The sequence below is a fragment of the Taudactylus pleione genome, unplaced genomic scaffold (genome assembly GCF_031769625.1).
Source record: "Taudactylus pleione unplaced genomic scaffold, aTauple2 ptg000627l, whole genome shotgun sequence".
Classification (NCBI taxonomy): Eukaryota; Metazoa; Chordata; class Amphibia; order Anura; family Myobatrachidae; genus Taudactylus; species Taudactylus pleione.
The window spans coordinates 4,692,050-4,705,599 of record NW_028285029.1 but is presented as its reverse complement, the minus strand read 5'-3'; the positions used below and the strand labels follow the sequence as shown (position 1 = coordinate 4,705,599).

The 13,550-nt window shown below is 42.6% G+C and overlaps 1 protein-coding gene across 1 annotated transcript in view; it reads left to right on the top strand.

The window, feature by feature from the left end:
• The first annotated feature begins 1,234 nt into the window (after positions 1–1,234).
• LOC148479275 (vomeronasal type-2 receptor 26-like) overlaps positions 1,235–13,550 on the top strand; it is a 115,017-nt gene continuing 102,701 nt past the window's right edge. The window contains exon 1 of the mRNA XM_088454691.1: positions 1,235–1,524. Coding sequence (XP_088310817.1) covers positions 1,235–1,524 — 290 coding nt within the window. The remainder of the gene's footprint in view (positions 1,525–13,550) is intronic.

Below are 13,550 nucleotides of genomic sequence, written 5' to 3'. Positions count from 1 at the left end.
AGAAGGAGATTTTATTATAGGTGGAATATTCACAGTTAATGGCTTTGTTGTACCAAATATATATACATTTGGAAACCAAATACTACTTTGTGCAAGGTAAGTAATATGCTAAAAATGTACATTGTATTTATCAGTCACAGATTGGGATCAAGATCATTGGCCATTACAAGAAGGCTGACAGAAGGATATTTGTCATAACAGGGGTTAAACTTTAAGGCAGTGAGGGGTATCAAAGAGTCAAACAGTGGGCTCTTGCTTTAGACCAGTTATCCAATGGGACAGCAGGTAAGGGGAGAGTATTTCTATAGGGATTGTATATTAGTGACTGTGTCACTTGACTTCATCAAGCCAGATATTGGAAATATGGAATGCAGATTAGGCAGACTACAGCCTTCTGGGTAAGGCTAAGCTGTCTCAGACATAGCTGATTGCTAGACACACAGAGGGCTCTCCTACAGTGAGCACAAATTCAGTGGCTAATTTATGTATATGCAGAAAACAGTATTTAAATGGTCCAACATGCATGCATTTTTCTGACCATCCCCATTACCTCCCCCAAATGCTGACTACCTGTTACTCATTTTGTGAATGAATCCTCTGTGTGAGCGTAATGACAGTACAGTAGCTGCTCATGCCCAGTGCTACTTACACACATCACTCAATCTGCATAAATATCTGTATTGCTTCCACATCTGAATCATGCCCATTGTGTGGAATATGCACCCACAATGTTTTGCAATCCATATTCGCAAAAATGAGATATGTTCCTGTTTTTACAGAATCAGGACCAAAGTGAGATTAGCAGTTTATTCAAACCTACTTTAAAAATATATCACAATAGTCAAACATTCATTGTTACAACAGTAATGAAAGTGGTGGATATTTGTCTACAGTAAGTCAGGTATAAAATATAACAGGAATGACTATTTTGTTTAGACCAAAGTCTACCTGAATGTAACTGGTCAAATTCTTTATCTAATTTCAATTGCTCCTCTATTTTACTTACAGTAAGGAATGTTCCTAAACATAATTATAAAATACTAGCAGTGCCTATCCGTCATTGCTGAGTGATTATTAATTTTATTCAACGACAAGGAGACAGCACCCCAGGTACTCCTGATTGCTCTCCTTGTTTCTGCTTCTCTGTGCACTGTCTGATGTTCCAAGCAAAGTTTTCTGGGTAAGTTTTGGATACAGAAGTCACCCTGGAAAAGCTGGGCAAGTAGATTCCAGAATGGGCAGTGTGCTTGGTTATCAGAACGGCTCATCCCTCCTACCAACAGGTGGGGAATCAGCAGCATCAGTGACCCTGGGAACTCATACTTGGAGGACGGGAAAGATGATGCACACAGGTGGTGGCTGGGTGGATGCAACAGTGGTCCATAAACATCCAGATGGAAGAGGTTGCATGGCTGGTGCCAGGACACAAACAGGCAGAAGATACACTATAAAAGAGGTGAGTTCCAGTCTGCCCCTCCTCTGCCTTCCACGTCACAGAGCACCAGAGCCAGGCAGCACAAACCAGTAATTCAAACTTTTTCCAGAACCTCATGCATCTGGCACCATACAGGTTGTTCAGTGTGATGGGGCTTGTGTTCTGGGCCTTTGCAGAGACTGTCAGCTGGAAGTAGCTAAGCCATATCCTCCACTCATGGGACACTAACTTCTCTCAGGCCATCCTTGTCTGTCCACAGCTGGTCACATTAACATGCAGTTTCACACACCTCCAGCTAGCCATAGCCTGGTCCTGCCCTGAACATGCTAGGCTATGTGTGTTACAGCCAATTGCCTTACCACTGTACCCATGTGGTGTTATGATGTTGCAAGAAGAATCAATTGTTACCCTCCCCTTGTTGTTCTAGGGGAAGCCTTCCACCTAGGCTGCTCAGTGTTACAGCCAGCCAATGAGGAGGTGGGATGGATGGGACCATCTGGCAGCAGAGAGGGGAGGGCAGGAGGCAAATCAATAGCTAACTGGCTGCTGTCTCTCAAAGTAATGTGGGGCCAAGAGGCTCCGTCCCCTAGTTTACACGAGGAGCTGCTGCTGGAAGAAGCCCAGTTAGTAGTTCTGTAATAGCTAGGATTGATGTAGTTGTGTGTGTGTGCATAGTCTATGTTATTTTAAGGATCACAAAGAACATTTCAGTGAAAACACAATAAAAATTTGGTAGTTCTCAAGCTTATCCTGAAAATACATTCAAATGAATGATTTTAGATATACATACTGTATATTTAAAGGGCCTGGTCTTGAACTTATATTAACACTATATAAAAAAGTGGAATCCTCCCATAGGGGAAAATCAGAGCTGGCCCTAGCCATTTGGTGCCCTAGGCATAATTTTGACTGGTGCCCCCTAACAACTTCCCATACCAAGTTGAACTGCCCCTCAGGAAAAAAACAGGTGGCCCTCCTCAGTAGGTGCTGTCGACATTTTACGACCAATCTGTCTTTGCATCAGGACATGTCCTGATGAAAAAACCAATGGGCCATGAAACATCAGCATCAACTATGTGATTTGTGACAATATATCACCTTGTTGCAACTACTGAGGAGTGCCAGCCTGAGGGGCTGTTCAGCTCAGTATAGGAATTTGTTTATTATGCTAGGAGGGCACCCTCGAGATTACCAGTAAATGTATCCAGAGTCCCGGGCTGAATGTATATATACACACATATATATGTATATATACACACATACATATATATATATATATATATATTATACATACACATATTCACACATGTATATGTATATACTCACTCACCCATATTATATACATACTGATGTGCCCATCTATAACGTGGCATCACAGCGCTATCTCTCACGCCACGCATGGCGCACCACACACCACGCCATGAGTCGCGCCACAAAGAAAGTTTATTAGTGAAAAAAGTCATTACATGTAATACAACATTTTTCCCACCAGGTGTCACTTTTCCTAAACTACATAGCGCATGTGTGTGATTTCATTAAGTGTAATATAACATTTTGCAAACCAGGTGTCACTTTCCAATGTACAGTACGGTATGTTCTGTATCACCGGCCGATGATTGTTTGACAGAAGCTTAGACATTAGACTTTACAAACTACAGAACTCTAGTAATGGGTGAAGCGTGTGGCCTAGCGGTCTAATGCCTAGTCTCACTGCTTCTCCCCTCTTCTTGTTCCGTGGGTTCGAGACCTTGAAAATACAGTATTTTTTTTTAATTTATTTTTAAAATCTTCACTTAAAATATTCAGTATTCAATATAGTACATGTGGAGTGCATGTCTACCCAGTGCTTCGGGAGTCAAACAGCGAAACTAGGATTTTTATTATTGTACATACAGTACTGTACCTTAGAACGCAAACTTGCATCAATGCCGGCGCTGACATGAACGTGGACATTATAGTGATTTATTATGACCATCAAGTGGCAATGGGCCCTGTTAAAGAGACTGGTTTGTGTATATCAAACTGACTGCGCGTTTAAACCGCAAAATTGCGTCAATGTCTGCGCATGCCCAGTGGTCGGATTTTAATAACAATGGAATGTGTGCCCCATGTCCAGTGGAGCCAAGCCATACATTAAGTAGTGCTATTTTATGGCGCATGCCCAGTTGTCTGTATTGCTAACAGTACTGTTGAATTTTCACACTAGTGCCATTCTGCACTGTCCGAGACTTACAGTACCGCACAGTATACACAATAGTAAATTCATTACTACATAAGGTGCTACAGTAGTGGACTAACAGCAGTTTGTAGGGCAGATGCAGAGCGCAAACTTGCGTCAATGAAAATGCTGTCCTAGACTTGGAAACATTAGTAATTTAATATGTTTAGTTACTGATAGTTGACTGTGTATAAGAGAGGGGTCTTTATAGTATAAACTGACTCGGCGTTTAAACCGCAAAATTGCGTCAATGTCAGCACAGTTTACGTTGTGGTAACTTATAGCCAGCTCTGATGGGTTACGGTACAAATAGGATCTCTGGTGCGTGCCCAGTGGCGGGGTTGCAATGCTTTGCCAGTGGTGCTGCGCCATATCCATACCCTTGTAGCACTATGGCTATGTACTGTACGCCATGGCGTACAGTATGGAATATCATACTGTACAGTACCGGGTCATGATTCACACACAGTGAAAATGTTTTATTATTATTACACTGACTGTGTAATAATAATATTAAAAATAAAAAGTGTAACCTTGACTGTCTAATAATAATGAAAAGCTTCATTATTAAGCTTCCTGGTTTCGAACCCGGGTTGTACAGACATCTGCAATGTAGAAGTTCGATTTCTTACCTCTATGCTTCAGACGCCTGAGTACTGTACTACATCGTATGGTACTGTAGATGTCACATAAAGTACTGTAGAGGACTAGGAGAGACTTGTGAGCAAGGGCTTAGGTGATCCGTCTTGCTTACACTTCTCTCCTTATGTTCGAGACCTTTATAATTTAATTTATTTTTTTAATGTTCACTATAGTACTGTAGTTCAGTCTTGTTATCCAACCCTTACAAAAATCAAACTATTGTACTGTAGATGTGCCAAGCTAAAGTACTGTAGTTTGTTGCTGTGGCATATTGAGTCTCATAGCACTGCGCATGCACAGTTGTCTGTATTATACGGTACTTACAGTACAACTGTAGTTGTAAGTACAATACGGTAGACATTGTAGTGATTCCCTGACTCTAGGAACTACAGTACAGTAGATGCAGTAGTCTAGGTGGCTAATGCCTAGTCCTACTGCATCTACCATTTTCTTGTCCCGCTGGTTCGAGACCTTTAAAGTACATACTGTATACGGTAATTTTATTTTGTTTTAAATCTTCACTAATACATTATCCAGAAATTCTGGTATTTCTATGCCACAGTACTTTGACCAAAAAGTCTAACCTTGTTAATAAAAAATAAAAAGTGTAACCTTTCAAGCTGGTTTGATAATTTACCATTACACTACAGCCGCCTGCAATACCAAGTTTGCACCTGGCTTGAGTGTTTCCTACAATACTGTACGTCATCGTATCTCTGGCGCATGCCCAGATCTACTGTATACCCATTTAGCGCTTTTTTTTTTTTTTTTACTAAACTCAGTACATTTTATATATTAGGGGGTAAATGTACTAAGATGGTAGTGCTATTAAGTGATGTTGCCCATAGCAACCAATCTGATTCCAGGTACTACTGTTCAGTATCTTCTAGAAGGTGCAACTGTAGATAAATGCTAAGTACAGTAGAATCTGATTGGATGCTATAGGCAACATACAGTACAGTAACCTCTTAAATAGAACTCCCATCTTAGTAAATTTACCCCTACAAGTTTCACTTTTTCCCCCCAATTTTTTTTCTTCTGCCCCCCAAAATGAAAGTGAATTTTTAGTGTGTTCTGACTTTTTTTTAAAAAAATGTTACGCAGTTTACAGTACCTTTAGGGGACATTGAAGGCTTCCCGCAACATTGCACCCCAATTCACCAAATTTTTCCGCCTGCTATTCATACAGTAGGTAAAACTATTTAACATACTGTCTTACTGTACATTGCATTGACTTCTCGCCTACAGTAGGCAGAAAAGCTTTCAAATTGAATACAGCGATAATTACGCATGGCAAAATGACGTAATCTCCGAAACTTTTTTTAGCCAATCCCGTGTTTTTGCTCCAATGGGTGAAAAAGTGCCAACCAATGTTCTCCCAACTGTCATCTCACAGGCTGTGTTTGAAAAATGACAGTTGGGAGCTGATTGACTGACACCTTATCACTTTTTTATCACTTCTCACTGTCTAACACTGCTTAGTACAGTAAATAGACCCCCTTGGAGTGAAAATACCAGATCGCCTAAAAAAAGTAAATAGACTACCCCTAAATTGAAAACGTCCCTCAGTGTATACAGTACTGTATGTCTACTGTACTGTATTCTACTGTAAGTGCCGGGCAGCTGTGAAATCACTGTGATGGGCAACAGGGATACTGTACAGTATATGACTGTGGGCGTCAACCCCCATCGGCCGGCGCGCCCCTGGTGAGTGAAATCCTGGCAAATAATGATGATACACCCCTGCATCTGTGTGTTATTGACTTTTTGTACAGTACCTTTTTAATGACAGATGCACGTGTTGGGTCTCAGGCGCACTTAAAGACTGAATTACATACAGTACAAACACCAATTGTATAAATTATTGACAATTTTTATTTAAGCTACAGTAACATGCTTTACAGAGGGGGGGGGAGCTTGTTTAGCTTTCCACTCCTGTAGTCCTCTACTGTCCCCGGCTTCTTTCTTCTGCCGCTGGCATGTCCTGGAGTTCCAAGCTGGACATGGACATGACTACTGTACAGTACCTACAGTAGGAGGAAAGAGATGACGTGAGAACAGTCCTTCCTCAATGCCGACCAATACGCCCTACTGGACCGAGGACTACACAAAAAGAGTTGGCTTTTAAGTTAAAATCATCACTGTCACTTTTGGCCTCAGATTCAGAGTTTCACCTACAGTATACCAAGTGCAGACTCTACCGTACATCAGAGTGCAAGGTCCACTGTATGCCCTGAAGAAAGGAGGATAGGCAGAGACAAACAGACAGTAAAAGACAGACACACAGGTTCTCACCGGAGATGCTCTTGTTCTTCATCCTGCTTGATCCCACACACCCTGTACTGTAGGAGAGAGAATCCGCTGTGCAGGGCCCTTCCCTGCTCTAACAGTGTCACAGTAATCCACTTCTCCACATTAATATATGCCCTAACTAACCAGACTAACAATTTTATTAATAACTACAGTAATTTGTATTATACTGTAATTAAGCCTGGTGGTGAAATACAGTAAGCAGTGCCCCTATGCCCACAGCCCATAATATAACGATAAAAAAAAAAACACATGAAACAAGACAGTATTTGGGTGCCCCAGATGGAGGTGAACACCAGCTGTCTGAATACAATAACAGAGCACTAACATTACCAAAAATCTTACCTTATCCTGATGTCAAAGGGACCGCCGCTCCAACCATACAGTAGATGTACAGTAGAAGCCTGTCTCTCAATTCACGGTGCACCCACTACTGTACAGTACTGTATGTCTGCAACTATGGATGTGGATGTTGAAGCAGCCACTACTACTGTACTGTATATGAACTAGAGGAACCTGAAAACTTGAAACATCTGCATTACAAATGGCAACATCAAGCGCAGTAGCAGAAAGTGGCAGCTGCAGCACAATCTGTGACAATGTGAATGTGTGTCTTGGAACAGGGGTCAATGTACAGTAAAAGTAGGTGTAAGGAAAAGAGGAAAAGTATGAAGTACAGTACATAAGCTACAGTAAGGGAAAGTTATTGTAGACAAAGAGCTTATAAAATAAATTAGGAGAATACTGTATAATGTAGGGACAGAAAGCACAACCACAATACTGTACATACTGTATGGACACAGTGTACAGTACTTAGCAGTCCCGATCACAAACTGAAAAGAGGAAGTTAAACCCCTCCTCCACATTACAAATTATATACAGTACAGTATAAGCTACATAGCAGTTGCTTGACCGTTTCTTTCGATGACAACTGGTAAGACTCTCTGGAGATGATCAATATAATTGTTACACTGGGCACGTGTCAATACTGTTCTCCAAAACTTCATTATCCCATGCAAAAGTTCCTGTTTAGTTGTTGGTTTCACATCAGACCTGATGAACCTCTTCAACTGGGCCCAGACCATTTCAATGGGATTCATGTCCGGTGACCTACAGGTAAGTAAAAAAAAAATATTCAGTCACAGTACTGTACTTTAGTAAAAAGTGTACTAGAATAATTACTGCTTGGTACTGTACATACTTTTTGGTACAATAAACAGTTAATCCAGTACTATAGGACAATACTCACTCTGGTGGTGTGCGTTCCCACTTTATCCCTCTCTCTTCCATGAATTTTGCTGAAGCCGAATGTTTGGGATCATTATCCTGGAATAATCGATGTCCTGATGGGAAGCATTTTCTCACAAATGGCACCATACAGCAATCTACTATTTTTTTCTTGGAAGAAGGTCTTATCCATGATGCCTAAAGAGATGAGAAATTGTCAGTAACAAGCGTACACTGTACAGGACTGTAAATAATTTTTAGAACAAACATTACTGTACTGCACCTTCAAAAATATAGATTGGTCCTGCACCCGAACGAGATATACCTCCCCATACATGGACTTTTAACAGATGCTTCGGATGTGGTTTAAGTGAGAGATGTGCACGGTGTTGGAAGGACAGTCTTGAGAACCTCTCGAGAGAAACTGAAGTTTCATCTGTGAAAATGACGTCATTAAAATTCTCTCCACTATCTATCCACCGTCGTGCTTGTTCAACTCTCTTTACTTTATTAACATTCCTTATCATGGGATTTATCCTGTGGAATAAAAGCAAGTTTTAGTTTACTGTCATGTAAAATCAGTGCATTATTAATATACAGTATACAGTATATATATTTTACAGTATGTACAGTACCTTGTAGGGCCAAAAGTCCATCCCAGTTCCTTACGCATCCGTTTCATGCTGGAACAGGAGATGTCCAGGTCACATTCTGCTTTTAGAATATGGTTGATTTGTAAAGCTGTACGCTCATCATCCTCACAAGTCAATTTGTGCACAATCTTTTTGACTCTCCTACGCTAGAACACATACAGAGCATATTGCAATTATTGGACAGTTAGTGTTGAAATTGGAACACAATACAGTACCAATCTAGCAACATACAGTATACTGTAATAAAAAAAAGTTGATGTAAAGTACCTACCATGTGCATTTAGAAGGAAATCTATATCTGGTCCGCGTTCTCTCAAATGCATGATAGCGCACAGTCTGTAAACTAACAAGAACACCACACTCTTTCAGCCAGGCATGGATCTGTCGAGTTGTTTTGTGTTCTTTTTTCATGCTTGCAATTATCTTGCTGATGGCTTTGGTGATTTTTGACATGTTTGACGACAAAATCTGTGTAAAGAACAAGAGAAATACGTTACAGTACTATTGCTGAGTATACAGACTGAGTACAGTATACAGTACATAATTTAATGTTCAGTATCTTAAACACAGGGGGGTATTACATTCTTACTGTACATCAGCCGTAACATGTGTACACCGGTATATACTGTACTGTACAGTATAACCAGCTAGTAAATTTCATTTTGCCGGCTCTGTTTAATAAATTATAGTTTTGAGCTAATTAGTGATATATATTTCCCAATTTAATCTCACATCAAGCTTTCATACAGTATGCCCCTAAATACGCAAATATGCATCTACCGTATGAAGGAGACAAACAGGACAATAAACACAGCAATATTGCGACTGAAACTAAAATGGCCGCCGAGCAAAACAAGATGGCGACGGTCACTCTCGGGAGACTATGAGGGGCAGCGGGAGGCTAGGGAACAATCGTTGTGTGTGTGATAGTTACTCCATACACAAATAAGCCTCTACGGGGATGTGTGAAGGACAGGGCATACCGAGGCAGCAGCACGATAAACACAGCAATATTGCCACTGAAACTAAAATGGCCACTGAGCAAAACAAAACGGTACCGTATATGCATTGAAAACTTGCTGCGCAAATCAGCGTCTAACACAGCAAACTGCAAAATGACAGTGAACCTAGCAAGCTCCCATACTTACAGTACCAGCGGGTTGATACTGTAGGAAACACCTGTAGAAGCTCAGGGTACAGCAATGAGCAGCAACAACAGCGACTTACAGTAGAAGTCAGGCAGCATTGCAGGTAGTAGTAGTAGTAGTAGTAGTAGTAGTAGTAGTAGTAGTAGTAGTAGTAGCTCAAGGGTTCGTATTGTTGATACGTGCCGATGAGACTGTCCAAGCAGCAAGTCCGTACAGTTAAGTAGCAGATTCACAGTGTGGATAGCTAGTGCGGTCTGAGACGCTCTTTTATGCTGACTGCTTACAGTAAATGGATTAACGAAGCTTCCTTTATTATGGTAATGTGAGGATCTTTGGTTGCTTTGGGGGAAGGGACCTGATGCACTGTGTATAACTCTCGGCCCACTGGGCATGCGCCAGAAATCCCATTGCAACCCTCCTACTGGGCATGCACCCGCCAGAGATGGAAATGCAACAGCACAGAGTACAATACTGTAGCGACTGCAGGAATACAGCCAACTACGCATGCTCAGTGATAGCATAGCTCTTCATGGCTTATGGCTTGGTGCCACAGATCCCATTGTACCCCATTCCATTTCGAATCCATCGCAGATGGCTGACAGCGACCATAGCGCCAACCGTGTAATACAGAGAGCTCTCTCTCATACAGAAACCACTACTACCGTACTAAGTGTGCAAGGTTGGAGCAGCATCACCAAGGCTGAGACCGCATATGCGTTGTCACATGTTTGCATTTTGCGATTTTAGTCGCACAGTTTGTGATGCAGAGCCCTGTCTCACAATCTAGACAGTAGTTTCACTTGCAGTTTCTGCAGTTATGAAATCACTATTCTGTGGTGCTAAATTGTATGGCACCGTCAGTTTTGAATATTCAGTACAGGCACATTGATAGCGGCAAACTAATTGTCCTAGCAGACGGGGGATGGTGTCCTTGGCAATGGTGACAATTCGTAGCATTTTTCAGGACACTAGGTCAGAGCTGACTGCTTAGTAAATGGATTAACAAAGCTTCCTTTATTATGGTAATGTGAGGCTCTTTGCTTGCTTTGGGGGAAGGGACCTGATGCACTGTGTATGACTCTCGGCCCACTGGGCATGCGCCAGAAATCCCATTGCAACCCTCCTACTGGGCATGCGCCCACCAGAGATGGAAATGCAACAGCATAGAGTACAATACTGTACCAACTGCAGGAATACAGCCAACTGCGCATGCTCAGTGACTGCATAGCGCTACATGGTGTATGGCTTGGCGCCACCGATCCCATTGTACCGCCCTCCATTTCTAATCCATCGCAGAGGGCTGACAGCGACCATAGGGCCAACCGTGTAATACAGAGAGCTCTCTCTCATACAGATCCCACTACTACCGTACTTAGTGTGCAAGGTTGGAGCAGCATCACCAATGTCATAAGTTTGCGATGCAACGCTATTTTGCACTTCAAACGCACAGTCTGCTTTGAACACAGAGCACTCTCTCACAGACGGAAACCACTCTCAGACACAGACCAAGGGACGTAGCCATAGTGAACACGGCTGAGACCACATATGCGTTGTCGCATATTTGCATTTTGCGGTTTTGGTCATACAGTTTGTGATGCAGAGCCCTGTCTCACATTCTAGACAGTAGATTCACTAGCAGTTTCTGCAGTTATGAAATCACTATTCTGTGATGCTAAATTTTACCGCACCGTCAGTTTTGAATATTCAGTACAGGCACATTCATAGCGGCACACTAGTTGTCCTAGCAGACGGGGGACAGTGTCCTTGGCAATGGTGACAATTCGTAGCATTTTTCAGGACACTAGGGCAGAGCTGACTGCTTACAGTAAATGGATTAACAAAGCTTCCTTTATTATGGTAATGTGAGGCTCTTTGCTTGCTTTGGGGGAAGGGACCTGATGCACTGTGTATGACTCTCGGCCCACTGAGCATGAGCCAGAAATCCCATCGCAACCCTCCTACTGGGCATGCGCCCACCAGAGATGGAAATGCAACAGCATAGAGTACAATACTGTACCGACTGCAGGAATACAGCCAACTGCGCATGCTCAATGATAACATAGCGCTGCATGGCGTATGGCTTGGTGCCACCGATCCCATTGTACCCCCCTCCATTTCGAATCCATCGCAGATGGCTGACAGCGACCATAGCGCCAACCGTGCAATACAGAGAGCTCTCTCTCATACAGATCCCACTACTACCGTACTTATTGTGCAAGGTTGGAGCAGCATCACCAATGTCATAAGTTTGCGATGCAATGCTATTTTGCGCTTCAAATGCACAGTCAGCTTTGAACACAGAGCTCTCTCTCACAGATGGAAACCACTCTCAGACACAGTCCACGGAACGTAGCCATAGTGAACTCGGCTGAGACCGCATATGCGTTGTCGCATGTTTGCGTTTTGCGGTTTTGGTTGCACAGTTTGTGATGCAGAGCCCTGTCTCACATTCTAGACAGTAGATTCACTAGCAGTTTCTGCAGTTATGTACATACTGTACGCCATACAGTAGTTTCACTATAGTGTCAATGACAGTGACAAAAAAAAATACGGTACGGTATATTCTTTTCCAGGGATCGAACCCGGGACCATAATTCTACCAAAGTGATCACCTAACCACTCGCCCACACGACAGCTACAGTGAACCACAGAGAGTGGCCTCATCCTTGTGCACTTCTCCTGCTGCTGTTTTTAAATAAAAATTAAAAAAAAATTGTCATATTTTAATGCATCCCATATCAGTGAAAGCTGTGCATGCATCTCATTAATCTACAGTATCGGTTATACCGTGACAACAACCCTGGCAACTTCTCTACTATTCAGTTACAGCTCCATACCATATGTATAATACAGTATGTGCAGTGATTTGCATCCTGTTATAAGATGTTACATATGGTACAGTACTACAGTGTATACTGTATATATATATTATGCGACATTAAAAATACAAGTATGGGTTGTGCGTACATGAAAATGCTGTGAATGTGATATCCACCCAATTTACTTTAAGTTTAACATTATGGCATTCTATACAAGGCATTCAGTACAGTGGAGCACTCGCCACCCAGCGGTTAAGCACTATATTACATGCAATTACAAAAGTGGAGCACTCGCCACCGAGCTGTTAAGCACTGTATTACATGCCGTAGCCACGGTATTCCACAAGTCCATGGCATGACACAGAGGCCTGAACGCCATGCCACAAGTCCATGGCACAACTCACGCCATGCCATGAGCAAAAAAATAGCTGGGCAGATCTGTATGTGTGTGTATGTATATACAGTGTGTATATATATGTATATATATATATATATATATATATATATATATCTCCCAGCAGTGCCCCTAGTAATTGTCCCCCCAACAGGGCCCCCCAAGCAGTCCCTCCTAGTAGTAGTCATCCCTCCAGTAGTGCCCATAGTAGTAGTGGTCCCCCATTCCAGCAATGCCCCTAGTCGTAGTAGTCCACCCCTCCAGCAAAGCCACTAGTTGCCACCCTTTCAAGCAGTGCCCAACAGACACACACATGGGAAAAAAAAAGCCACCTACCTTATTCCCTGCTCCTATGTACACTCCTACGTCCAGCATCCTCCTGCGCCAGCCCACTCTGCATGATGGGAGAGATGTCATGAAGTCTCTCCCATCAGCCACTGTGGGAGCCAGAAGCCTGGCTCAGGCAGTGGTTGCAGCAGCTGATGAGAGTCTTGTCTGACTCTCATCGGCTGCTTAAACAAACACACAGCTGCCGGCGCCGGCGGCTGTGTGTTTGTTCCAGGCAGTGTAGTGCTGCGGACTGCAGTTATGTGCAGTCCACACTACCGCTATGCACCTGGTCCAATGGAAGCAGCTGGGTTGCTAAAATGGAGGCAGAGGCAGAGCCATGTCAGTCACGGCTCTGCTCCGCAATGGCCCATGTG